This window comes from Sphaerodactylus townsendi, linkage group LG10, assembly GCF_021028975.2.
Source record: "Sphaerodactylus townsendi isolate TG3544 linkage group LG10, MPM_Stown_v2.3, whole genome shotgun sequence".
Taxonomy (NCBI): domain Eukaryota; kingdom Metazoa; phylum Chordata; class Lepidosauria; order Squamata; family Sphaerodactylidae; genus Sphaerodactylus; species Sphaerodactylus townsendi.
In genome coordinates this window covers 71,265,865-71,292,589 of record NC_059434.1, presented here as the reverse complement: position 1 = coordinate 71,292,589, position 26,725 = coordinate 71,265,865, and the positions used below count along the sequence as shown (strand labels likewise).

Sequence of the window (26,725 nt, the reverse complement as noted above, 5' to 3'; positions counted from 1 at the left end):
GGGCAAGACGGGATAGGGGTGGAGGACGCACTAGTGCACCGGGCACTTTCCCCCCTTGCTACGCCTCTGACTTGACATCAGTTTCCATTACCACCACATCTCTGCCAACATTCATGAGAGTCAGTGTGGTGCAGCAGAAAGAAAAAAACTTATACTGGGAGTTTCACGGTCAGATTTTTGCTATGCCTAACAATTTTATTGAAATAAAATGAATGAGAGGGGAATGGGGATCCATATATACTGCCTTAAGGCAAAGCATAAAAGTGTGTGAAATCGTTTTATAGAGAAGCAAAGCGTAAGTCTCCAAACTACATAAAGAGTTGATCATGAGATATCCACTGGGATAAATAGGAATGCTATTCAAAAGCAGGTTTCAATGGCACAGGATGAATGACATGATGAATTCAAGCTAAACTTCGGGTTCTAATACATTTGGTTCCTGGAGATTCCATAATTTGAGAACTGTGGACTAATTTCCATGAACTCTGGAGAATTTTTCATTTAAAAAAAAATATTGTGGTTTCATTAATAGAGGATTGAAAACTATATATATACCGAAGGGTGCTCCATATTATTAATTGTTTTTCATGCTGGAGATTATTTCTTCAAATGGTTTAAATCTTTCAGATATTGTGATAATATTGTGACACACTTTTCATTGAGAGAGTTGACATTTGATGGTGTTGCTGAGTATTTTACTGATACCTTGCTGTGGCCATCCTAGCAATAACATTAGTCTTGTTTCAGATAACGTTTTTAAAAAAGATCTGTTGGACTTTAGATACCCAAGTGGGTTAAAGAACCCACATAATATTAAACAATTTGTCCTAGCCCCTTCTGCATTTAATTCTTAGAGTTTCCTCCTTTGCTCTCCTTCAGCATAGCTCTTACAGCATCAGATTCCCATGAGAGTTTGCTTGATTTTTCCTTGTTGTCCATATGCACAGCACAATAATAACATTTAAAAATGTAGTCGTGACTGCTTTGTAAAGGGGAAGTTATTTCCATGGTGAAGATGATTAATCACAGAGGATTGTAATGGCACCCAATAAATTCAGTGTCATGCAAATCCAATTACTCGATACAAATCTTAAGGGTAGTAATGTTTGTTGAATTAAAAGTCCAAATCTAATTATTGTATTGGAGTGGATAAATGGTTGTGCACAGAAGCTGTCTGAAGTTATTTTGCGCTCCTTCCTTTAAATATGGTATGAGGAAAGGAATGAGGTGAAATATTTGCATTAGTTCCTCACAGTGGACCTTTAGTTTCATAGCAACAATGGCAAGTAAATGAAAATCGTACAGACTCACCTTTCATCCTTTTTACCATGGACATTTATTTCTTAGCCATCTCATCTTTGTGCAGCATTAAAACTGCATCTTGATATCCCCACACTGAGAAAAAAAGGTGACAATTGAGAAATAGCCCTTATCTCCAGGAGAGTTGGCCAGCTTCTGAGATTTAAGACCACCACTCTGTAAGAACCAACTTAACTGACTACCTAGAATGCATTCTAAGAATATAAAAAACAAGAAAGAAAGAAAGCTTATGGAAGATCAACTGGGCCTTTTGGGGCAAAAGACACGCTGATGTGATTACTGGATTGTGAACTGATCAGCTCTGAATGCTGGTTCTAGAGCAGCGGTTCTCAACCTGTAGGTCGCGACCCCTTTGGGGGTCGAACGACCCTTTCACAGGGATCGCCTAAGACCATCGGAAAACATATACTTATATTACAGTTATGAAGTACCAACGAAAATAATTTTATGGTTGGGAATGAGGAACTGTTTTAAAGAGTTGCGGCATTAGGAAGGTTGAGAACAACATGAGGAACTGTGTTGAAGAGTTGCGGCATTAGGAAGGTTGAGAACCACTGTTCTAGAGTTAGGTATTGTGTTTTTGTAGTTACTGTTGTTCCAGATTTATCCGGGACCCAGAATGCTCCCAGCAAACGTGGTTGAATTAGAGGCAGTTCCGTTGCATATCAGTCGTTCCTTGTATTACCTGGACCCAAATTAATGCACCTTGGAGAGAGGTAGAAAATAAGGTTTCAGCACCAAAAATGGAGGCTCACTGTAACAGAGGCATGCTTAAAATTCATAAAGTTCATGTGTAATCATTTCATCCATGGTTTGTCATTTTCAGTTCTGCTTTTCACGCCATTAGGAATTGTGACAAATAAAATTGAGCTCTTGGTATGCTTAAAACAGCTAACAAAATCTTAGGATAACTGTAAGTTGCCATTGTCAGATGTCCTTTGAAATCTTTAAAATGTTGGGAGATGTGTGGAAATTCCATTTACAGGATTTTCATAGTGCAAGTTTATACTTTTCCTAGGTATTCGAGTGTGAGCTGGGTGGGTGGTATAACTTGAGCTGACTTGGAGGTAATAATATTGTGGCAGATGGTTACCAGGTTTTGGCAGGTTTCAAGAAGCTATCTGTGAAGAAGCCTACATAGTTTTAAGTGGATGGCACTGGATTTCCTCTCTGCTGTAGTTATACAATACGGTCTTCTAGGGAAAAGCAAACTTGTGCCAGATACGTTGCTACCTTCCAGCATTATTGTTTTAAGTTAAACAAGACTTTTCCCACCTTTGGAATATAAATCATGTAGAGATTTTCCTCAAATAGAAATGTTCAGCTCTCTTTCCTGTGAGTGCTCTGTATAAACAAAGAAAAAAGGGGTTATGGAGGCCAGTCTAAAAAAGAGCTCTGTGAAAAGTTGTAGATAGTTTACATCTCCTTAGGGCTCTGGGTTACACCACGGCACCAGAAGTTGGGATAAACAAAGCTTGTGACTACTCTTAAAACAACACAAAACAAAATACCCCGAGCTTCAGCTGCAGTTAGCCATTTGTTTCGGGAGTGTGATAGTCGCTCCATGGAGTTGCTCTTGGGCTGAAAGCAAACACTTCTGCAGATGTCATGCTGGGTGAGCTCAGAGGCTGACCAAACGGCACTTATTAAAGCTGTTTTCATCCATGAGTGTCAAAGCGCTGTCTAAACAGAAGCAGATTATAAAGATAAAATGCATGGCCCTTTTCTAGAAGCCAATAACATTATTAAGAGTTTAGATTGTATGGAGCATAAAGATTGGGTTTCGTTTTGAAGGGAAAAGGCACCTGCAGAAATTTGACACACAAATAGTAAACTTCCAAACACACTGACATACGGACCAACAAACACATGCAGTTCTTAATTTCCAAGCTTTTTGGGAACAGCAGAGGTCTTCTTTCAGATGTAGGCAAAATGGTGCCAACCTGTTGTAATTTTCAGCAAAGGAACCAAGCATGGAGGGGTCATCCCCTTGTGATTTCAGTATCCTAGCTGTAGGAATTTGAAGCCTATTCTTTTTACTGGAAAAATGAGTATCAGTATACTGTTCATGGACAGGGGAAGGAACTGATGCTAGTTGACATCCACCCCACACACCGACGCCCAGCTCCTGGATTTACACCACCTTTTCGGTGGTGTTAGTCCATTGGAGCCCTCTGGAGGGATTCTGGGGGCAGGGTTTTTCCAAAAAGACTTTTTGGCTGTCCGTGCCGGCAGAAAGCCCTCTTGGGAAAGCCGTCTTGGGAATTCTCAACAGCTCAGCAGCCAGGCGCCCTGCCATTTGGACATGGCTGCCCAGGTACAAGCTGCAACATTGAGTTCAGGTTTATGATGTCAACATTGGCAAACCCAAAGCTTTCCTATGAATGATTTCAAGAAGTTAATTATATAGGAAAGGAATGTTTCAGAGGTCATGCTGCAAAGAGGGGATTAGGAGGTAGGAATTGTGAAAGCAAAAACTTTTCTAATTTTTTTTAAAAATTATACTGTTTGTTAATATTATAACAAATAATATATCTCTGTGATAAGCCCAAGTCAGTCACTAAAATTTTGGCAGCCGCTATGTGTGAGCTTCTTAATATTCACAGTTGCCACATAGTTTGAACAGGGCCATATACCAGTTGCCTAATTTTGGTATGAAAGATTGGGAACAGATTTTTTTTTGTAAGGGCATAATGTATGTGTTTTCCTGTTTGCACAAAATGGCAACCATATGTATCAAGAGGATTGCAGGTAGCATTATCTCCCATAACACAAGGTTCATGTGCCAAAACTGAAATGACTGGATAGAGCTCTAGAGTATTTCCATATTTAGCAGAGACATGAGACAGTTCGCTGATACAGATGTGGCAGTTCAGAATGGAGGCAAAGAATTGTTTCCAGTCTCTTAAAACCTTCATCTCTGCTTCATGTTCTGGCTTTCTCGGATTGGGTGGCTTTTCATTTTGAACATTCTGCACTTAACGTATTGTCGCAGGCTTTCATGACCAGATTCAACTGGTTGTTGTGGGTTTTCCAAGCTGTGTGGCCGTGGAGTGGTAGATCTTGTTCCTAACGTTTCTCCTGCATCTGTGACCGGCATCTACACACTTCTCCCTGTGATACACCTCTGAAGATGCCGGCCACAGATGCCGGTGAAATGTTAGGAGCAAGATCTACCACTCCACTGCCACACAGCCTGGAAAACCCACAACCACCAATTCCACACCTGCATTCTTAAGAGCAGGAAGACCTTCTCAGCATATCTCACCTTAAATTGCATTGCACATTAAAATTCAGATTTGAGGGTTAACTCCAGTGACAGGGCTTCCTATTTGCTTTGAGGCAAAGATGCTTCTATGCATTGTATGAACAAAATGGACTGTGGTAAGGTTTCTGATTGTGGTATTAACAAAATTTTAGATTGCCTTATAAACAAACTGTGGGACACCTTTCCTAAAACCTCAGTAGCATTTTGCTTTCATGATAGGCCTCAGCCTCAGAAACTGGAGCATCTCTTTGATCTTCTCAGTTTTGTTTTTAAAAGGTTTCCAGAATTAAAACACACCACACCATAAATTTTAGTGAGAGCTAGTCACATTTGCCACAGGTTTTTGAATGGTCATGCCTGTTACTCAGCCCATCTGGTTTTTGCATAAACCCTGGAAATGAAACACACTTTGCTGCTTCCACTTATGGGATCCATGCAGGAAATAATATAAAAGAGGTAATACCTGTAATAACCAGTATCTGAGAAGATAAATATGTTTTATCTAAGCACCATGTGGCTGTCTGTGTTTGTCTGGGGAATCACTTCACCAGAGTTTTTCAAACAGCATCCAAATGAGTTTTTAAAAAGAAAGAAAAATGTATGAATGTAGTCAGAAGGTACATATTAAGAGATCTAAAAATGCTTTGGTTGGGATTATTAATGAACGCATTCCACCATTTCCTAGCACTATGGTTTTAGATTGTGTAATCACAACTAAAATTCTGATTGCAAAGAAGAAAACTTGGTACCTGAATCTAAAGTCTAAAATCTAAAGCAAAGTTATTCGAGATAGCTGAGATTGCCCACTTACAAGAGGGAAAAATAAAGAAGTCCATTTTTTCAAAGAACTGGAACTAATTTATGAATTCGGATCCAGAGACAAAATTCTCAGCCCTATAACTTTTAAAAGTGTCAATATGGATAGCTCTTTAGAATTATCATGATAATGTATAAATAGGTACAACTGATTTTTTTGTACTAACTGAAAACCCTACAGGGTTGCCAAACACACATTTTGCGCTCATATCCATTATGCCATAATAAATAGGATAATTTGGGAATGGCTGTTACAGGCTCTCTGGGCTGTGTGGCTTTGGTCCGGAAACCCACAACAGCAGTTGATTCCAGCTGTGAAAGCCTTCAACAATACATATTTTGGGAATATCCACAATGTGTAAATGAGTTCTTACTGAAGGAATCTTCTAGCTAAACATGACCAGTTTTTTGAAGGGTCTTTTGGGAAGAAAAGGGTCGTTTGGAAGAATTGTTTGCATTGCAAGGTATATTTGAATGAGTAATGAGGGATGCATGTTTTGAAGAGCATTGCGTATTGTTTGTACAGAACAATTAACCCTGAAGAGAACACAAAAGACTTTATGTGAATAGGCACAGTGGAGATCCATATTACCAGAGAAACCAGCTTTACACAATGGAGATAAAGAGGCGTAGGTTTAAAAGAGAACAGAGGCATTTGTGAAAATTAGTCAGCATTAGTGTAATATTCCTCAAGGAGTGTTTATAATGCTCACCGGAATGTGTGTGTGACGGGATCAGATTCCAGACATTCATTTGCTGACATAACACACTCAAAGGTACACACACCTCTGTGTTCTTCTGACCTGTAAGCCCTATTGAAAAGACCATGACACCTGAATTTAGAAAATGTGCTTTGTATGGAGATTTTTTTCTGCTTGTTTTTGTGTGTGGCTGAAACCAAAATTCTGCCCAACCGACAGCGCAACATCGTTGCATGCTTGGTTTTGGCAATATGGAAGATGTCTTTCTCCCCTAGCAAATACATTTTATTTCTCCTTTTATGTTTTCGAGCTGCAGCTGTTTGGAATTATTGCTAGCCCAACACAAGAAGCAAGCATCTTTTGAGAATTTTTTTCCTCTTTGAGACTTATGTAAGGTTCCTATGGTATTTTATTTAGTCTTCACTCACCAGTGTCAGGTGTCCTTTAAATGTACTTCCAGCTGTATTGGAGTCATTTATCTGTAAATAGATCCCATGGGAATGGGAGAGGGGGACGCTGCTGATAAATAACCCATCAATATGGGTTAGGTCCGTGCTTGTGTGTTTTCCCTGCAGAATCCACACCTAGTGGCCCATTTTGATTGATCTGCAGTGAGTCTGCTCATGAATAAGTAATTTAGATGTGGATTGAGAGATTTTAAATATCTCCCCCCCCCCCCCAAGATGCCCTGCCTCTGCAGAGTTATGTCACAGCACCTAATTCTGTGGTTCTGCAATACTGGCCATTTTTCTTGGGGAGGCTACCAAACCCCCCAAATTTCCTGTGGACTTTTTTCAAGCGAGTCCTATAATAAGGCAAGGTAATGCTGCCATTTCAAGTAGCAGAACTGTACGAGAGACAATTTTAATCAACACTTTTGAATTATCTGCAGGGAACATGCTTAGCAGCTCACCTAGCCATAGGGAACAAAAATTACTACATTTCATATGCTCGTAACAAATCTGTGCATCCTGGAGTGGTCACATATAGTGCTGTCTTGTAATACCAGATGATACAAACAGCCAATTAGCATATATACACACAGAGGCCCTTTCCGCACACACAAGGCGACTTGGGTTTGACTCGTGTCCGCAGAAATCATTACCTGAGCTCGACTCCTCTGTTACTCCGCACAGCAGCTGAGCTCGTGTCTCTGGAGCTGAGTTCAGAGGGCGGGACCACCTCCCTGCGCTGTGTCCCGATTGGTTGCTGAGTTACCTGCGCTCGACTCTGCTGTTACTGTTTTTTTTTAAGGCGCGCTTTTCGCTGCTGCCACGAGTCTCCCGTTCTGCGCATGGCTGAAATACTGCGCTGTGATTGGCTGGCTGGCAGAGTCGAGCCGAGGGAGATTCTGTACTCCACTGGCTTCGGCTTGAGTGCAACCCGAGTTCGCCAGGAAGTTGCACCTCCCAGTCGAGCTCGAAAATTTGATGGTGAGAGGGGGAGGAGCAGAGTCAGACATGAGTCGAACGCTACAGCTGTGCGGAGTACCCGGGTCAGACCTACATCGAACTAAGGTCGAATCCTACAGTGCAGAGGGCCCAGAGAGAACCATCTTACAAGGTGCCAATATGGATCATACTGGAGTGCATTTAAAAAAATGTTTTAATTATAATAAAGGTCCTCTTCTCTTAAAGAAAACATTGACTTTCTTATTCCTCACCATGTTAACAAAAATAAATAGAACTATTGCTTTTCAATGATCACATTCTCTCTCTGAATCAGGACAGAGGCTGTTGTTCTCTAAAATGGCCACTGCTGCTGCAGTTTCTCTTCTCCCTCTCTTAACTTTCTAGCCCTGGCTCATTTATGCAGGCAAGAGGAGAAAGAGAGTTGAATTAATGGATAAAGGCGAAGAGTAAGAGAAATTTTTAAGCAGAATACGTAAAAGCTTAGGATAGGAGTCAGAGCCTAAGCCAAAAGCTGCTCTCCCTGAGGCCCCTTCTGCACATGCAGAATAATACACTTTCAAACTGCTTTCAATGCTCTTTGAAGCTGTGAGGAATAGCAAAATCCACTTGCAAACAGTTGTGAAAGTGGTTTGAAAATGCATTATTCTGCGTGTGCAGAAGGAGCCTGAGACAGGAAAAGAAACTGAAAGTGGATGATTCCAGCGGAAGGAGACAGGAACTTCAAGATTTTAGTTCCTGCCTCCCTGAGCAAAGGGTTGGGAATCACCCACACAAGATATCCACCGGTCCTCAGAAGAGAACGACCTTTCACAGTAAGTATCCAACATGCAATTTTAGCATCAGTTGCATATAAATAATGTGTAAGTGGCCTGTAGTTTATAAATGGGGAAACAATTGAATTGGGAGTGCAGCAAAAATTATTGGGAAAAATGAAAAGGCTCACAATAACAACATACAAGAAAGAAAGGAAAGCATTTGGATTTATACCCCACTTTTCTCAAACCAAAGGAGTCTCAAAGCAGCTTACAAACTCCTTTCCCTTGCTCTCCCCACAACAAACATCTTGTGAGGTAGGTGGGGCTGAGAGAGTCCTGAGGGAACTGTGGCTAGCCCAAGATCACCCAACAGGAATGTAGGAGTCCAGGAAAAAATCTGGTTCACCAGATTTAGAGTCTGCTGCTCATGTTGAGGAGTGGGGAAATCAACTCTGGTTCTCCAAATTGGAGTCCACCACTGTCAATCACAGCATCACTCTGGCTCTCAAGACAAGACAAGAAATTACATTCTTCTTCTCACATCTTACACAAAGCATTTTATGATAAGCATTAGGGCTGTTCATAAAAGAGGGTAGGGCCAGCCCTAACCTTTCCCCCTCCCTTTTAGATTGCTCTGAATTAACTGTGTAAAAGAATGAGCATAAAATGGGACAGATCTCAGAATAATTGTCTGAACCAAAAAGCTGTTGAGCTTCTCAAAATATGTAATCATCTGATTAGACAAGAATGTTTCAGAAAATAAATGCATTCGTGTTTAACTCATGGTGCCATATTATCGCCACATTTTCAAACAAGGCCACTGAACACAGTGATCTTTCTGTATATTTACATTTTTAACTCTTCCAAACAGAGATAGGGGAATGCCCAATCCTTGTGTGCTAGTGTCCTTGGCACACAGTCCTGTTTGAATCTCATTTATGCATTTTTGCTGTTCTTTTACTATTGACTATTGCTTTCTTTTTCTTCTTCACATGTCCCCCGTGAATTATTATAGCATAGGCATCTTCCTTCGTCGCCATTTTTGTAGTGAATGGCCATGTTAATTAAAAGCACATTCTGTTTCTTTTTTTAATGTAAATGTTTGCAACTTATGGCTTGTAGCCATTTAAATTAAACGGCTTCTCCTGTTTATCCTAAATTCAGATAAGTGGCTTTCAGGTTGCTATTTGTAGTTCCTGCGAGTGAGTCAATACATTATCTGCGAGAGTCTACTAGTCATAACTAATAGTCTTTTGGTTTGCAGAGAGTGCAGAGCAAGCAAGGAGACAGTGTACTCTGCAGAGAGGGGGGAAAACCCTTTCTTCAGTATGTTAGTAGTTTGTATATTGTGGCGCCTGCTGGGACAGACATTTCGTTGCCCTGTTAATTAGGAGCAAAATATGGTCCTCCCCTTACTGTTGCTAAACTGTTTGGCTTGTTATGAATAGGGAGGCAAGCCTGAATTCAACCCAGCACTGCTTAAACAGCTGCGTGCATCAGGGCGATGCGGCAAATTTGATTAATGAATAGTGTCCCAACTCTGGTTATCTCTACCTGTTTGATTTGTACAATCTTTATTCGTTGTGTTCATCATCCAGCCATAGCTATTCACTTTCACGTGTCACTGACATCAATAGGAAAGTTAAATGTGTGTTTGAAGTACTACCGTTGAAGTTGACTGCCCTTGAAAAGAAGAAGAAGAAGAGTTTGGATTTATATCCCCCCTTTCTCTCCTGTAGGAGACTCAAAGGGGCTTACAATCTCCTTGCCCTTCCCCCCCCCACAACAAACACCCTGTGAGGTAGGTGGGGCTGAGAGAGCTCCGAGAAGCTGTGACTAGCCCAAGGTCACCCAGCTGGTGTGTGTGGGAGTGTACAGGCTAATCTGAATTCCCCAGATAAGCCTCCACAGCTCAGGCAGCAGAGCGGAGAATCAAACCCGGTTCCTCCAGATTAGATACACGAGCTCCTAACCTCCTGCGCCCAACTGCTGCTCCTGATTTGATTTGGCTGGATTGTGCTTTCTGCTTCTCACATCGCAGTGGGGTATGTGTATTCTGCTGTTGTCTTTACTTAAGCAACATTTGTATTGATTTTTTTCCCAAAACAAGACAGAATGCAAAATATTAAAAAAATTAATAAAAGGAAAAATATAAACCTGTAATGCATGTCTTATTAATAATAATTTTTAAATGGAATATAGAGTAAAAACAATATGGGTCTTTTTACACGTGGTTTAAGTGCCGACCTGCAGTGTTTTTACCTTTTGGCTTCCCTGCACTTTCTTCAGCTGCTTCTGATCAGCTTGAGAAAGCATGAAGAAACAATGAAGGATAACATATCAAAAATGCGGACAAGAGGAAGCTCAGAGCAAAACTACAGCAGGTTGGCTCTCAAACTGTGGGAAGGCCTCTATGTGAAAAGATCCTATGACAGACAGATGGCTTGCAACAGCAAGCTAAGTGACATAAAAATGCACTTAATTAAGTATTCCAAGGGGTATTGTCGAAGGCTTTCACGGCCAGAATCACTGGGGTGCTGTGTGGTTTCCAGGCTGTATGGCCGTGTTCTAGCAGCATTCTCTCCTGACGTTTCGCCTACATCTGTGGCTGGCATCTTCAGAGGATCTGAATCTCAGATCCTCTGAAGATGCCAGCCACAGATGCAGGCGAAACGTCAGGAGAGAATGCTGCTAGAACACGGCCATACAGCCCGGAAACCACACAGCACCCTATTCCAAGGGGGTTTATCTTTATGCCTAGTCTCTGCCTGATGTGAGATCTACAAGACAGGTTCTATTCAGGCATAGTCATTGACCAGCTTCTGCCATATCCTGTGACTTGCCATTTGGCTGGCTTGCTTGTCCGAAATACGATGTTTGAGTTGCCAGCTCTTGCCTTGAAATTCCTGGAGATTTGAGGACAGTTTCTGGGGTGTGTGGCATTTGGATAGAAAAGGGGGCTCAATGGAGATGTGACACCAATCAGCCCCCCAAAGTTGCAGTTTACTCCATGTACAAAATAGTATAGGGATCATTTGCGATTTAAGGAAATCTCAAGTCCCTACCTTGAGGTTGATTACTTGATTTTTGCTATTTGAAGCAACCTCCTGCACTTTGCCTGCTCTCTGATGGCATAGCATGATTTCTTTGTGAGGGTAGATGTGTACTGATAGATCAGTGGTTCTCAATCTTCCTAATGCCGCGACCCTTTAATACAGTTCCTCATGTTGTGGTGACCCCCAACCCTAATATTTGTCCATTTTACAGATGGAGAACACTGATGCAGAGAGTCTTAGGCGACCCCATGAAAGGGTCATTCGACCCCCAAAGGGGTCCCGACCCCCAGGTTGAGAACCACTGTGATAGATGTATCACAAACACAGGGTCAGATTTAACACCTTGTAGTCACTTTCTGTTCTGTGATTCTATAACCGTGGCAGGGACTATAACCATGCTGGCAGGGACTGATGGGAATTGTAGTCCATAACATCTGGAGTGCCAAAGGTTCGCTACCACTGTTCTATAAAATAGGATGCTAGTATTCCTTTGGAGTAAAAGCAAAAAATGTAACTTCAACCTTGAGTTAAAGTTGTCATTAGCAGTAATTAGTTTCTTTTCTATCAAGGGTGTCCCAGTATTTTTGTTGACATCATCTGGCAACCCTACTTCTGGGGCTAAAGTGTTTCTACTTTTAAGTTCCCATTTGACACCCTGGCTTAATAAAGAGTTTAAGAATGTTCTTATGTAACCCATTTACCTTCCCAGCTCTGACTGGGAAATTTCTTGAGACTTTGGGGGTGGGACTTTGGGAGTTTTCTGGAGTCACAATAGTAAATTTGTATCATTTTTTTCTCATCTTTTGTGGTCCTTAATATTAGTTATCAATTAATAATAGATATTGTGGGCAGAAGTGTTAAAAATATTAGAAGAAATATTAAAGCTGAAGTTGAGGCGGTGTTTAAATAAAAGGGGTTTCAAGCAGCGGTTGGATGAACATTTGTTTTAGGGATGCTCTCGGCCAGGGAGGGTGAACCTTTTGGCCTGGGCAAGTCAAAAATTCAGAAAATGTCTGAGGACTCTGCTGGCGTGTCACCCCTCCCCGCCCCAAACAAAAGAGCAACAATTCTTTACCCATTCATTCCTTTTTTGACAGCAAAGGTTTTCAGTCACTGCAAACATTTCTCTTACGGGTTGTTACACTGTACTGTATGCAATGCATTTAGCACTATCTACCTTTGAACCAGCCCTTATCCTTATACAAAGGTGGCAGCATATTGCTAGCTGTTTCTTGTCAAAAGCATAAAACTGGAGTTTCAGACTTAGCCATTTCAAGAACTGCAATCCGTCAAACATTAGAACATTGCCCTGAAAGAAACTGGATAAGAAGACTGTAGATTCAGAAAGTGAATGATACAGACTCCATTTATCTGGATGTTAGACACATATTTGAGATGACGGGCCCTGAATGATCTGAAAGGTTACACAGACACCTTTTATTTAAACAAATTTGGTTGAGTATACAACATCATCCTATATTCTTTCTTTCTCCCACTTGATGATGGCCAAAACTAGCACGGTCCGAAATACCCAAAGGCTTCTGTACCTTGCAGAGAAAGCCGACTCTTATCAGGTACAGCTTTTCTCCACTTGGAGCTGCAAAGACTGAAGCTTCATTCACAGAAAAATTCTGTCTCTTGTGTCCTGCTGCCACGTCCCAACCTGTTTTGCTCAAAAAGATTTGGGTGTGGGATACCCAAGTGCGTACGAGATAACACACGTGCACAGGAACCCTCATGGGTCTGGATTCAGCAGTTCTTCAGGAAGCCATTCCATACCCTCCTGCTCATACCACACTTCCCTGTAAGGGTGGGATGGTTTGCTGGCAAGCACAGTGGAGATTGCAGATTCAGCCTGAGTAAATGCAGGGCAGGAAAAGACACGTGCAAGAGGGTCTTTTTGGGTTGCCTCATCTGCTACTCTCTTCCTTTTTCTCTCATCTGCCAATCTATCAGCTCCTCAGCTCCATTTGTCTTACCATTTAGCTCCCTCCTTTCACTGTTCTCCCCCTTTGGTGTCTTTTTGCCCTCCCGTATACTTCCCACTCTTTCCTCCCTTGATGCTTCTCAGCTAGGCTGTGCCCACCTCCTTTCTCTCTCCCAATTGATCCCTTGCTGTCCCTGTGACCTGGCCAGTAAGGCTACTACTCAGGTCACCCTTAGACACCCCCCCTCCTTGCTCAGCTCTGTCAGGCTAGCCACCCAACAGCGCTAGCTTCAGCCCGCTTCCTCGGTGCCTTGCTGCCTCTCAGACTCTCCCCCCCGCCCCAGACCCTGCCAGAGAGCAAACTGTGCTGACTTTGCCCAAAGTTCCTTCTTATTGGTGCCCCACCATTCCTTGTTTGGCTGCTGAATTCTGCAGGAGCAGCTTGGCTAACTGTAGATCAATCAGGTGGGGGCCTGATGGGGGGTGGTGGCTGCAGCTCATCTACCTGCCTAGTCTCTCACCTGCCTGCCCACCCAACAGAAAAAGAAGAAAAGGAAAAGCAGGCCCGATGGTCAAATGTCCAGCTCAGGCACTGCCTGGACAGCCCCAATGAGACTCCTTTGTTGCCAGCCTGTGCATAGGGGAAGGCAACAGAGAGTGCATGCCTACCAGGGACGCTGACGCCCTCCCCTCCAGCAAGGGCATGGGAGAAAGTGGAAAGTGGTCCCCAGGGCTGGGTGCCTGGGAGAGGCGTCTGGCTGCAACTAGGAGGAGCTGGGCTAGGGAGGGAAGGAGTAGACGGGCTCTTTAAGGCAGGGCAGGAGGGACATAGGGGGCGTGGGTGGTTAAGCTGCAGGCAGCTGGCAGCAGCAAAGCCAGCTGGCTAGCGACCACAGCAGCAGCCTGAGGAGGTGTGAGGCGTAAGCTGCAGCTCCTTGCTCACTTGCTTCTGAGTGAAGAAAGGGAAGGGACACCCAAATGCATGCATATGTCTTCTGAAGTTGCACCCCTCCAGCCTCCACTTCACGACGCCCAGGCCCAGAGATAAGGAGGGAAACTGTTATATAACCCTGTGGAAAAGCCCAAGTTTGAAGGAAAATATGAAATAAAAATTACATTGAGGATTCGAAAAACCCCTCCCACATCATTGAAGCAATGTCTGCTTCTTTTTTTTAAAAAGTGTGCCCCCGATTTCTTGCAAAACTACTTTTTGTGATCCTAGTAGCAGTAGCTGGAAGGGGGGGGGGAGGGTTCCGTGGAAGCTACAACCAACATTGCTGACGATTCTAAGCCTTAGTTACAGTACAGGGTTGGGTGAAAAAGACTGAAATACCGGTAGGTTAAAAGATAGAAGGGAAGATAGAGTTGGAGTGTGTGTGGGGGGGAGGGAAAACTGAAAATGGCGGAGGGGGAAGGAAGAAAAGGGGAAAGCGGCTGCAGGCACTTTCAGGAGATGGCAAGAAGAAGAGTGAAAGGGAGAGAGATAATGGAGAAATATAAATCCCCCCCCCTGCAAATCTATATGGTTTCCCCATTTGTCATACTACATCTAAGTTCCATATATGCCCATGTTCCAAAATGTAACGTGCTGGCATTAAAGAGAAGTTGGACCTTCTCTTTTTAGAAATGGAGCTTTGGATTTTAGAACATCAGTACATTTTTCACATAGAAGATTAAAAGGTAGCTTTTAATCAATCTGGAAATGGTAATAACGACTATTGTATGAGTAGTAAATCAGTCTATCTCTCTAGTTCATGCCTTTTCATACCTACCTCACAGAGTGTTTGTTGTGAGGGGGGAAGGGCAAGGAGATTGTAAGCCCCTTTGAGTCTCCTACAGGAGAGAAAGGGGGGATATAAATCCAAACTCTTCTTCTTTTCTTTTCCTTCCACCTTTCTGCCATCGTGTGCTCTGTATCCTTCATGCAGTGTTGTGCCTGTTTGAACTATTTTTTGCTTGCCGGATTTACAATCAAAGAGAGTGCACGGGAAGATAAAAACAGCTGAGCAGCATTAAGCAACCGTAGCCCCGGCTGCCTTTCTAAACTGCGGGATAACAGATCACAGGTGCAGGATTAATCCAACACACGGTGCTCTGTTTTGTTCGTGGAAGCCCCTTAGCAGCAGTAGTTCAGTGGTTTGTCACATGATTCTCATCAAGGGGGGGGGATCTGGGAAGGATTGAACAGGCCTACGGAAATTGAATGTAAGTAGAAGAGGTTAGCTTGAAAAAATCTTAACAAAATACTTCAGGGAAAGTGGGGGAGGACAGAGAATGAGGTTTTCCATTTGTCCTCTTTGTGGGGAGTTGGGAAGTTCACTGGCTTTTTACAAAAGGTCAGGCGTGGAAGCACATGACTGGAGGATTCCATTTAGTTGAAGTGGGGTTTGTTAAATGTGCAACTTTGCATTTCTGTGTTTCCCCTCTGCTAGTTCCCTTCAATAGATCTCTCTAGGCAATAGGTTACTCCTATCACATTCATTTGGAAGTAAGTCACATTGATTTCCGTTGAGTTTACTTCCAACTAAATAAGCTTAAGATCACAAACAGCTTTTTTTTTAAAAAAGGCTGAATTTTCTCAGCCACAGATTCGTGTGGGTCACGTCTGCAATTGCAAATGAAAAGCATTAATTAATATAAAATATGGTTCCTGCTAGAATTATATTTTCACAAAGCATATAGCAAATTGGACTGTAAAATAAGTCCTCCCATTTTTATCGCCATTCTTCTGCCAAAAATTAAGAGATCAAACTTAAGCACGGTGATGTACTTCTTACAGAAATATTCTTGTCCCTTGCAAAGTGAAAAATTGAATTCTAAACATTAATGTTGTGATAGTATAACTGGGCTGTTATTTTTAAATAAGTGGGGAGCTTTGATTTAAACATAAAATAAATATATTGTTTAATGAAGGGTTGATAAAGCTTTAATACAGTGTTAGCTGCTCAGATGTATACCATAATGATTGATACATTATAGACTGAAAGTGGTTTCCGCCTGCACTGAGAAGCGGAGCATTTTAATGCTCTACTAATCTTTGGCGTTGAGTGTGTATCTAATACTACTTAATAGCATTTTAACATTAACCTTTAATTAACCATTGAACACTTTCATGGCCAAATTAGCCCCTCTGTTAGTTAGTCCTTAAAAATTTGTGCTGGGTCATTGAAACGTCCTCATTCTCCTTTCCTGCCTTTCTAAAATGTTCTGTCATCTTGTGGATCTTCCTTTCTTTACCCCTTCCTTTCTTTACTTCCTTTCTTTGCCTCCCAAATGTGAACAGAACTGCCCATGCATGTTCATTCTTTGTAGTGTCCCCCTCGGATGGAATGGTCTGCCTGATGAATTCTTTTGGCTTGCCGAAAACGATGAAAAACTGAATTATTCCAGAGAGCTTTACAGAGTTAATAGGGCTGTATTGTAAACAAAAGGTTCAGAAAGATTCTTAGATAAAGGATTAGGGACTATGGGCCATACTCCTGTGTACAGTTTGTATTATGTGTTACCCATGTTGGTTCCTGCTGTGTGATTTTTGCATGGTTTAACATGTCTTGTTAACGGTAAGGCTTTATCTCAGCTCTGTTCAGATTTTTGATTGGTTCCAGATTTCTGCAGTTCTTTTGGATGCTCCGTCCTGCCGACTATACTGACTTATATTATGTAATCTGCCTTGATTCTCAACAAGAAAGGCATATAAATAAATGATAGTAAGCAAGTAAAGCAAGACTGTTCCAGATGCTGAAGACACAGAATAGGGCATGACCGTTTCGTCAGATTCCCTGGCAGACACATCTGCTGTCCATTGTGCGAACTGGGTTGCTGGACAAGATGACCTTTTGATCTTATCCACTAGGGTTTCTTCTAACAATCTTATGTTCCAAATATGTTCTTGGCTCTTTAATACATTTAAATTGATTTCAAATCATGTGTTTTGTAAGAGTTCCCTCCTTAACCTCAAGGTATTAAAAATGAAAATGAGAAAAGACCCCATTTTGTATTTTAAAACTGTGCTTTCGTAGGTTGCCCCCTCCCCCAGTGGATGGTTGACACAGCATTTATTTTCCTGTCTAAGGGAAAGGCCTTCCTCCTATCCTGTGGCTGGCTGCCAAAAGAGCAAAGAGATTCCTGTCTTTTTATTGTCAGAAGAAAGTGTGCTTCCGCCAACAGCTCATTTTATCAGCTGTTTTGCTTGGTTAACATCAGAAATGTGTTTTTTTTCGAAACTGTTGGAACAGACCTGGTAAATTAGATAGTGCTGTTGACTGAGCCTGATTATTATTGTTCCTTGTATGGTGTTAATTGTGGCTTATAAAAAAGACTCCCTCCCGTTAGAACAGGAGTCGTGCCAAAACTGAGTGCTGAAGAACCCACACAACTGTTGCGCCTTTTCCTCACAAAAATATTGCAGATGTTGCTTCTTAATATCCTGAAAAGTGTCACACTCTGTACTATGGGAGAAACTGTATTCGAGGTAGCACACAGATATAATAAAATCCACAAACAAGACAACACGCTCAAGTGAACTTTCATAATAATTACAGATGTTGTTAATTCCAAAGTAGAGATACGGCAGTCATTGCAAAATTAACTAGCTATTGAAGGTCCCACAATACATAAAGGTCTTTGGCTGCCTTCTGAAGATACAGATGGTGGAATAGTTGTGGAACTCAGTGGAGCGAGAATTCCAGACAAAAACTACCCCAGCAAAGAAGACTTCCTTGTACACTGCAGCAGATATTCTCCAACAGATACCAATGGCGTGTGTGTGAGAATTCATACAAGAGTTGTCATTAGGCCATTACTTAAATGTATTTTTCTGCTCCCTCCCTGTCTGTGATATAAAAATAATGATTCGGACCTACTGTACAACACTGTTGTGCTATTATAATGTACAGTATGTGATGCCTTTTCAATGCTCTAAAACTGATGTTGCTGTTATATGGACCAGGGGCGCAGATTCATATACTGGCAAGCCCAGAGAACTAAGGAGCAGCAGTGGCGTAGGAGGTTAAGAGCTCGTGTATCTAATCTGGAGGAACCGGGTTTGATTCCCAGCTCTGCCGCCTGAGCTGTGGAGGCTTCTCTGGGGAATTCAGATTAGCCTGTGCACTCCCACACACGCCAGCTGGGTGACCTTGGGCTAGTCACAGCTTCTCGGAGCTCTCTCAGCCCCACCTACCTCACAGGGTGTTTGTTGTGAGGGGGGAAGGGCAAGGAGATTGTAAGCCCCTTTGAGTCTCCTCAAAGGAGAGAAAAGGGGGATATAAATCCAAACTACTCCTCCTCCTCCTCCTCCTCCTCCTCCTCCTCCTCCTCCTCCTCTTCTTCTTCTTCTTCTTCTTCTTCTTCTTCTTCTTCTTCTTCTTCTTCTTCTTCTTCTTCTTCTTCTTCTTCTTCTTCTTCTTCTTCTTCTTCTTCTTCTTCTTCTTCTTCTTCTTCTTCTTCTTCTTCTTCTTCTTCAAGTCACAAAGGGCATCAAGGCTTCAGTGACCCATTGTAATAGGCCCTCACCAGGTGGAATATTCATGTGATTTCTAAAAATGTCTGTTTTCTGCATTTTGTGTCGTATTAACAATGTTCCCATATGCAGACAAATGCTTCAAGAAAGTCTTAGAGGGTCTTTTAAAAGCTGCGTGAAAAAATGTCGTATTTTGAGCTGCTAGCACGTTGTTGAGAAAGCAGACCTCTTTGAGGTAATTTGCTGGTTTTGGAAGACAGTGATGTATATTAATATTTCATAAACCAGTTTCATAGTGTTAAGCAGTTCCTAATACACCATAATTTTATATGACATGTCAATTACTTTTTAACAGCAAAGGTTTAAACATCCATGCATTGCTTGCTTTGAAATACTCTTGCCAATCTGTGTGTCATAATCTGAAATGGCAATAATTATATTTCCAGGGTATAATTATGAGACTTTTGGTGCTTCCTGAAGGGCATGTAGAAAACTGTAATCACATCACAACTATATCTCATAATGTTTCCCCATTTGTCTGTGCACACTATTAATAAGGCAAACGTTTCACTCAGATTGGATCAAAAACAGATGTAATTCTAAGGATGTTTTAGCCATGTTGGCAAGTCTTGTCCATTAAATATGATAAAAGTTCAGATATATGCTCCCCCTCCACCATTCCTGCTTCAGAGAAGTATATCATCTGTTTATCTTACAGTGCAGTCCTAAGCAGAGTGGTGTAGTGGTTAAGAGTGGTGGACTCTAATGCGTAGAACCAGGTTTAATTGCTTGCTTCTCCAAATGAGCAGCAGTCTCTGATCTGGAGAACTAGATTAAATTTCCCATTCTTCCACATTCAACCTGCTGGGTGACTTTGGCCTAGTCACAGATCTCTCAGAACTCTCTCAGTCTCACCTGACAGGGTGCCTGTTGTGGGGGAGGGGAAAGGAAGATTGCTGTAAGGCGCTTTCCTGTTTCTCCCTCCAGTTTCCTGTTTCTCCCTCCTGGTAACCCCAGTACCTTCTCATCTTTCCCTGCCTCGTGGTCTCTTCAGCCATTCACCAACCTACCTTACCCTACCTCACCTTCAGCTCCAGTCATCAGCAGGGACGTAGGTATAGATTTTTAGGGGGGAGGTTCAGGGGCCGGGGCCACACCCCCACCTGCCCCTGGGGAATGGCCACACCTTCCCAAGCCCTGCCCCTGGCCTCAGTTCTTATAAAAGCAGCTCTGCAAGGCTGGGGATGGCAGACTCCCTTGCCCTGCCATCTCCCCAACCCCCACCAGCTGGGCTCCCAGCCAGCAGCCCCTTCTGCCCTCCTCTCTGGGCAGAGGCATAGCTAGGGAAAATGGAGCCCAGTGCAAAATCTTTGCCCCCCCCCCCCCCATGGCCGGGAACTGTGATGCTGGAATCCACCGTCAAACAGCATCACTTTATGTGTTGTTTAAACTAGAGAGCCCAAATTCTCCTTTTAAATCCACCTTAAAGAGAGAATTTGAGGTCCCCAGTTAAAACAACATTGGAAGTGATGCTGTTTTGGGATGGATTATCCGCCACCCTGAAACAGCATCACTTCCAATGTTTAAACTGGGGACCTCAAATTCTCCCTTTCAATCCATGCCGAAGGGTGTGGATTTAAAAGGAGAATCTGTGGAAATTTGGGAGCGTGTCTGCTGTCAGAGGCGCAACCGTTAAGCTATCAGCACCAAACTTTCAGGGTATCTTTAGGAGACTCTCCTAATGATACCACCCAGGTTTGATGACGTTTGAATCAGGGGGTCCAAAGTTATGGACTCCAAAGATGTAGCCCCATCTTCTATTAGCTCTCATTGGAAACAATGGGGGATGGAGCACCTCCTTTGGGAGACCATAACTTTGGACCCCTTGGACCAAACTTCACAAATCTTGGGTGGTATAATCAGGAGGGTCTCCACAAAAATCCCTGAAATTTTGGTGCTGCTAGCCTAAAGACTGCACCCCCTGCAGGTCAAAAACCAAAAAATACAAAAAACACAAAAAACACAAACGGGGCGGAGCTTTGGACATTTAATGGGGGGGGGGGTTTGAACCTGAGAAACTCCCCCTTACCTACTTCCTTGGTCACCAGATTTAAATATCATCAGATATGGATACTTCACTATTATAAAATAAAATGATGATAATTATTCTCTAAATTTCATTTGCAAATAGATTATAGTGGGGTACACAGTCCTGGTCACTTAAATCAGTACATGAAGGTTGCTAATATAATCTACCTTGTGAAAAATGTTTTATAATTGCTCTCTGAACTGCTATATTTGTTAGACCTGTCTGTGGTTTAAAAGACAATTAATTCATTGCAGTTTCCTTATAGTGCTGCCATTTTATTGTAGATTAGCAGCCAGAAATATCCTGTGGAAGTTCTTTTATCTGATGCCTGAATCAAATAGGGAGTTAAAACTGTTAATGTTTCCCTTTCCCATAAAAGCAGTCATTTTTAGGATGTCATTTAGCTTGTTCAGATGCAATCAGTTAGTTGTTTGTATGCTAGCATGCTCAGTACTATTGTGGGTTATTTCCTGATTTTAAAAAAATACTTGGGGACTAAAATAGAGTTGTTCAACATAGCACAGTATGGAGAGGAGCTGTAATTTAGTGCACAGAGCCTGCTTTGCATAAAGAAGGTCCTGGGTTCGATTCTTGACATCTGCCATTAAAAAAAGGATCTGAATTAATAGGCAAGACCCTTCTGTGTCAGAGATCCTGGACAATGACTTACAGTCAGAATATACAGTACTAAGAGCCAGCGTGGTGTTGTGGTTAAGAGCTGGTGATGTCTAATCTGGAGAACAGAGTTTGATTCCCCTCTCTGCCACTTGAGCTGTGGAGGCTTATCTGGTGAACCAGATTATCTTGTGCACTCCAACACATGCCAGCTGGGAGTTCTCTCAGCCCCTCCCACCTCACAGGGTGTTTGTTGTGAGGGGTGGGAAGGGAAAAGACATTGCAAGCCCCCTTGAGTCTCCTTCTAGGAGAGAAAGGGGGGATATAAATCCAAACTTTTCTTCTCTTCTTCCAAGCTAGTTGGATCTCTTAGTTGACCTTGGTATAAAACAACATTGTATATTTGCGTACTCGTATTGCTGGCATGCAGAACGTAAAAAAATTTATTCTACCCGAAATTCATGTGCATGCTTAATGCTGCCTTTTAAATCAGCTGGGTTCAATGTGACTTTGGCAAATAGGTTCCAAGTGCATATAATTAAAGACAGGATCCTAATATTTTTGTGGGGAGCGGTTGCATGCAAGTAAAATGTAGCTTTCTCTTTCAGTCGCAGGGGGTAGAAAAAATTCATTGCATCCAGAAGAAATGTCACTGAAGATGAAAATAGAGTCTTGAACTCTCATTTTTGAATTAATATTTTTATTTAATATCATAGCTCTATGACCAGATGCCTGAATGCCTCTGCCCGGAACGTTTATAAAAAGTTCATTCACTGTCCATGAATAACAATTTAACATGGTCACAATCCCAGTTTTGTGTGTGTTTGCTGAAAGAAAGACCAAGTTTTAAGAGGTTCTGTTTCATTGACCCAGAAAGTGAACATCTGTTGATGTTAACTTGGCCTGTGTAGGCTGGATTTTAAAATACCCTAATCCAAAAAAAACAATCCTTTTAGAGGAAGAGGAAGAGAAAGAGAATCTTATTTTCTGAAATAAGTAGCATTAAGAAAGAGAAGTTTGTATTACAGGTAAAAGATTATATATAATCATCTCCTAAAGTTAGTTTTGGTCACATCTTATTGTTTCAAACCCAAATGCCACACATTCTTTCCTGAAAGAAGCTCAAAGGATTGTGCACCTGTCACAGATGTATGCTAAGAAAGGTTCCCAGCAGAGAACAAAACCACTTATTTATTTAAAAGATTTACACCCACATGGTCTCAAAGGTGATTTTCCACAGATTAGAACAGTACTAGAAAGGGATTCTGCTGAATAACACAGTTTTAAAAGGTACGGTCAGAAATTTTGCTTGGGTACTGCCTTATGAAGAATTACAAATTGGAATCCCCCCAACAGATCAGGACTTCCTTGCATCTAGGAGTGGATCCAGTGGCACTCTTTCATTTCAAGAAGGCTTGTCAGAAAGGAGCCTTGGTGCACTCAAATGATCCCTCACTGTGGGGCAAGTCCAGCCCAGAGTGCTGAACCAGTGTTTCGGTGCCCCTGCAGCCAGTGTAGAACAGGTGGTTTTGAGGCGTGGCTGGGATGGAGACAATACTAGTCAGCTTCCACCCATCCGTTGCCACCACTACACCAGCGCTAAGTGCACTTTGGACTCCATGTCTCCCCAGTCTTTGCTCAGCACTCTCAGGTTGTTTAGAGGCCTTAAGTTGTCACTTCACAGAAACGTAATGTCTTTGTTTTCTTTTCCTGCAGCCAGTTTCCTAGACAACAGACCCTTGCGTAGCTCTGGAAAAGTGAACATGGAAACGAGGAAGGAAGATGGCGGAAGCACAGTGGCTCCTCCCCCGCAGAAGATACTGTTATGCCACTGTCATCATCACTGTCCTGAAGAATCAAGCAACAACACCTGCAAGTTAGTGATCTGTCTGTCTGTCTGTCATCCGTCCGTCCGTCCGTCTGTCTCGTGTCTCCTGTCTCCTGTCTCCCTCCCTCCCTCCCTCCCTCCCTCCCTCCCTCTATCTCTATCCATCCATCCATCCATCCATCCATCCATCCATCCATCCATCCATCCATCCATCCATCCATCCATCCATCCATCCATCCATCCATCCATCCATCCATCCATCCATCCATCCATCCATCCATCCATCCATCCAGCACTCAGAGTTCTTAATCACCCCTCCCACAATGGCTCGGGGCGATTTACAAATCAAACGTTACAATAAAACTGCCTTGGCATGTGTAGACCCTTAAAATTAAAAGCTGAGTAGTGATCTAAAATGTATAATATAATTAATTTGATTATAATTAAAACAGTCTAATTAAAAATTTAATAATTATTTAATGAATCTAATTAAAACTTGCACAGTGCAGAATTGCTGGGCAATTTAGAAGCCCTGAAAAGGCATTTGTGGCGAATTCATGCAAGATTGGTCCCTCAGGCAGCCCCATCCATAGGGCCAGTTACCCAGATGTGGCCACTCTGCTCTACCATTCCCAATGGTTTTTTTCAATGGCTGGGGGAGGAAAAAAGTACAAAAAATCCTCTCTGCTGCCAGAAAGTTCCCATTGGGCTTAATGGATTTGCACCACCGAAAAGATGGCGTAACTCCAAAGTCCTGAGCGCTGGTGGAGTGGCGGCAATGGATGGGTGGAAGCTGACTAGTATTGTCTCCATCCCAGCCATGCCTCAAAACCACCTGTGCTACACTGGCTGCAGGGGCACTGAAACACTGGTGCAGCACTGTAAGGAATTCCAAAGAGCAGAAATAAAAAGGCTTTTGATTATACCACCCCCCCCCCCCCCCCCCCCCCCTCCCGCCCACCCCCACGCCCCCCCACCCCCCCCCCCCCCCCCCCCCCCCCCCCCCCCCCCCCCCCCCCCCCGTCCCCCCCCCCCCCCCCCCCGCCCCTCCCCCCAACCCCCCCCCCACCCCCCCCCCCACACCCCGCCCACCGCCACCCCCCCCCGCCCCCCCCCCCCCCCACCCCCCCCCCCCCCCACCCCCCCCCCCCCCCACCCCCCCCCCCCCCCACCCCCCCCCCCCCCCACCCCCCCCCCCCCCCACCCCCCCCCCCCCCCACCCCCCCCCCCCCCCACCCCCCCCCCCCCCCACCCCCCCCCCCCCCCACCCCCCCCCCCCCCCACCCCCCCCCCCCCCCACCCCCCCCCCCCCCCACCCCCCCCCCCCCCCACCCCCCCCCCCCCCCACCCCCCCCCCCCCCCACCCCCCCCCCCCCCCACCCCCCCCCCCCCCCACCCCCCCCCCCCCCCACCCCCCCCCCCCCCCACCCCCCCCCCCCCCCACCCCCCCCCCCCCCCACCCCCCCCCCCCCCCACCCCCCCCCCCCCCCACCCCCCCCCCCCCCCACCCCCCCCCCCCCCCACCCCCCCCCCCCCCCACCCCCCCCCCCCCCCACCCCCCCCCCCCCCCACCCCCCCCCCCCCCCACCCCCCCCCCCCCCCACCCCCCCCCCCCCCCACCCCCCCCCCCCCCCACCCCCCCCCCCCCCCACCCCCCCCCCCCCCCACCCCCCCCCCCCCCCACCCCCCCCCCCCCCCACCCCCCCCCCCCCCCACCCCCCCCCCCCCCCACCCCCCCCCCCCCCCACCCCCCCCCCCCCCCACCCCCCCCCCCCCCCACCCCCCCCCCCCCCCACCCCCCCCCCCCCCCACCCCCCCCCCCCCCCACCCCCCCCCCCCCCCACCCCCCCCCCCCCCCACCCCCCCCCCCCCCCACCCCCCCCCCCCCCCACCCCCCCCCCCCCCCACCCCCCCCCCCCCCCACCCCCCCCCCCCCCCACCCCCCCCCCCCCCCACCCCCCCCCCCCCCCACCCCCCCCCCCCCCCACCCCCCCCCCCCCCCACCCCCCCCCCCCCCCACCCCCCCCCCCCCCCACCCCCCCCCCCCCCCACCCCCCCCCCCCCCCACCCCCCCCCCCCCCCACCCCCCCCCCCCCCCACCCCCCCCCCCCCCCACCCCCCCCCCCCCCCACCCCCCCCCCCCCCCACCCCCCCCCCCCCCCACCCCCCCCCCCCCCCACCCCCCCCCCCCCCCACCCCCCCCCCCCCCCACCCCCCCCCCCCCCCACCCCCCCCCCCCCCCACCCCCCCCCCCCCCCACCCCCCCCCCCCCCCACCCCCCCCCCCCCCCACCCCCCCCCCCCCCCACCCCCCCCCCCCCCCACCCCCCCCCCCCCCCACCCCCCCCCCCCCCCACCCCCCCCCCCCCCCACCCCCCCCCCCCCCCACCCCCCCCCCCCCCCACCCCCCCCCCCCCCCACCCCCCCCCCCCCCCACCCCCCCCCCCCCCCACCCCCCCCCCCCCCCACCCCCCCCCCCCCCCACCCCCCCCCCCCCCCACCCCCCCCCCCCCCCACCCCCCCCCCCCCCCACCCCCCCCCCCCCCCACCCCCCCCCCCCCCCACCCCCCCCCCCCCCCACCCCCCCCCCCCCCCACCCCCCCCCCCCCCCACCCCCCCCCCCCCCCACCCCCCCCCCCCCCCACCCCCCCCCCCCCCCACCCCCCCCCCCCCCCACCCCCCCCCCCCCCCACCCCCCCCCCCCCCCACCCCCCCCCCCCCCCACCCCCCCCCCCCCCCACCCCCCCCCCCCCCCACCCCCCCCCCCCCCCACCCCCCCCCCCCCCCACCCCCCCCCCCCCCCACCCCCCCCCCCCCCCACCCCCCCCCCCCCCCACCCCCCCCCCCCCCCACCCCCCCCCCCCCCCACCCCCCCCCCCCCCCACCCCCCCCCCCCCCCACCCCCCCCCCCCCCCACCCCCCCCCCCCCCCACCCCCCCCCCCCCCCACCCCCCCCCCCCCCCACCCCCCCCCCCCCCCACCCCCCCCCCCCCCCACCCCCCCCCCCCCCCACCCCCCCCCCCCCCCACCCCCCCCCCCCCCCACCCCCCCCCCCCCCCACCCCCCCCCCCCCCCACCCCCCCCCCCCCCCACCCCCCCCCCCCCCCACCCCCCCCCCCCCCCACCCCCCCCCCCCCCCACCCCCCCCCCCCCCCACCCCCCCCCCCCCCCACCCCCCCCCCCCCCCACCCCCCCCCCCCCCCACCCCCCCCCCCCCCCACCCCCCCCCCCCCCCACCCCCCCCCCCCCCCACCCCCCCCCCCCCCCACCCCCCCCCCCCCCCACCCCCCCCCCCCCCCACCCCCCCCCCCCCCCACCCCCCCCCCCCCCCACCCCCCCCCCCCCCCACCCCCCCCCCCCCCCACCCCCCCCCCCCCCCACCCCCCCCCCCCCCCACCCCCCCCCCCCCCCACCCCCCCCCCCCCCCACCCCCCCCCCCCCCCACCCCCCCCCCCCCCCACCCCCCCCCCCCCCCACCCCC

The 26,725-nt window shown here is 47.3% G+C and overlaps 1 protein-coding gene across 3 annotated transcripts in view; it reads left to right on the top strand.

The window, feature by feature from the left end:
- BMPR1B (bone morphogenetic protein receptor type 1B) overlaps nt 1-26,725 on the top strand; it is a 221,844-nt gene that overhangs the window by 156,329 nt on the left and 38,790 nt on the right. For all 3 annotated transcript variants that reach the window (XM_048509303.1, XM_048509302.1, XM_048509305.1), the window contains one exon: nt 23,134-23,293. In XM_048509303.1, coding sequence (XP_048365260.1) covers nt 23,134-23,293 — 160 coding nt within the window. The remainder of the gene's footprint in view (nt 1-23,133; nt 23,294-26,725) is intronic.